The sequence below is a fragment of the Trichinella spiralis genome (genome assembly GCF_000181795.1).
Source record: "Trichinella spiralis strain ISS 195 chromosome Unknown Scfld4025, whole genome shotgun sequence".
Lineage (NCBI taxonomy): Eukaryota > Metazoa > Nematoda > Enoplea > Trichinellida > Trichinellidae > Trichinella > Trichinella spiralis.
In genome coordinates, this window is record NW_003530964.1 from 1 (window position 1) to 928 (window position 928).

The 928-nt window shown below is 46.2% G+C and overlaps 1 protein-coding gene across 1 annotated transcript; it reads right to left on the reverse strand.

The window, feature by feature from the left end:
• Window positions 1-134: 134 nt before the first annotated feature.
• Tsp_14487 (hypothetical protein) lies at window positions 135-928 on the reverse strand (the record flags this gene model as incomplete). The annotated part of the gene is made up of 4 exons (XM_003367581.1): window positions 135-388; window positions 450-711; window positions 763-788; window positions 892-928. Coding segments are annotated over 3 exons (146 nt in total), but the record flags the coding sequence as incomplete, so codon positions are not given.

Consider the following 928-nt stretch of genomic DNA (forward strand, 5'->3'; position numbering starts at 1 on the left):
TTTAAAATACCAAAAGGCCATTTGCGGATGGGCCCGATTGATTCGGGTGAATGACCGCCAATTGTGATTTTTTTGCCCCCAGTGGCTTTTGAAATGTTCAAAAGGGGAAGGAAAATTTCAAATCCAAGGCGGCGGGGTAAAACGGGCGGGGAGGTAACTATTGACTTTTTTTAAGGGTAGCCCAAAATGCCCTCGTTCATTTTAATTAGTGGACGGCGGTATGAATGGATTCAACCAAGATTCCTTTCTGTCCCCTATTTTACTATTCTAGCGAAACCCACAGCCCAAGGGAAACGGGCTTGGCAAAATTCAGCGGGGAAAAGAAAGACCCTGTTGAGCTTGACTTTAGTCTGACTCTGTGAAGAGACATGAAAGGTGTAGCATAGGTGGGGAGATTGTCAATTTGCCATCGTTCACGCGATGGTCCCGGTGATCGCCCAATGAAATACCACTACTTTGATCGTTTCTTTACTTATTCGGTAAAGCGAAAAAATTGTGGCCAATTTGGCGGCGTTTATGTCGCTGTTGGTCATTGTTTTCATGTTGGATTGAAGCTTTGTTTACAGCCGTCGCTTTGTGTCTTCATTTGGCGCATTGTTGTACTGGGTTATCCCAGTGTGTGATGTGGTCACAATGGATGATCGGCGATAGGCTTGAAGTGATTCGCTCCGGAAACAGTGTCAGACGGGGAGTTTGACTGGGGCGGTACATCTGTTAAACGATAACGCAGGTGTCCTAAGGTAAGCTCAGCGAGGACAGAAACCTCGCCTAGAGTAAACGGGCACAAGCTTACTTGATTTTGATTTCCAGTACGAATAGAAACCGCGAAAGCGTGGCCTATCGATCCTTTTGATTGTGTCGTTGTCATGCAAGAGGTGTCAGAAAAGTTACCACAGGGTTTTCCTTTCTTGTGGCAGCCAAGCGTCCA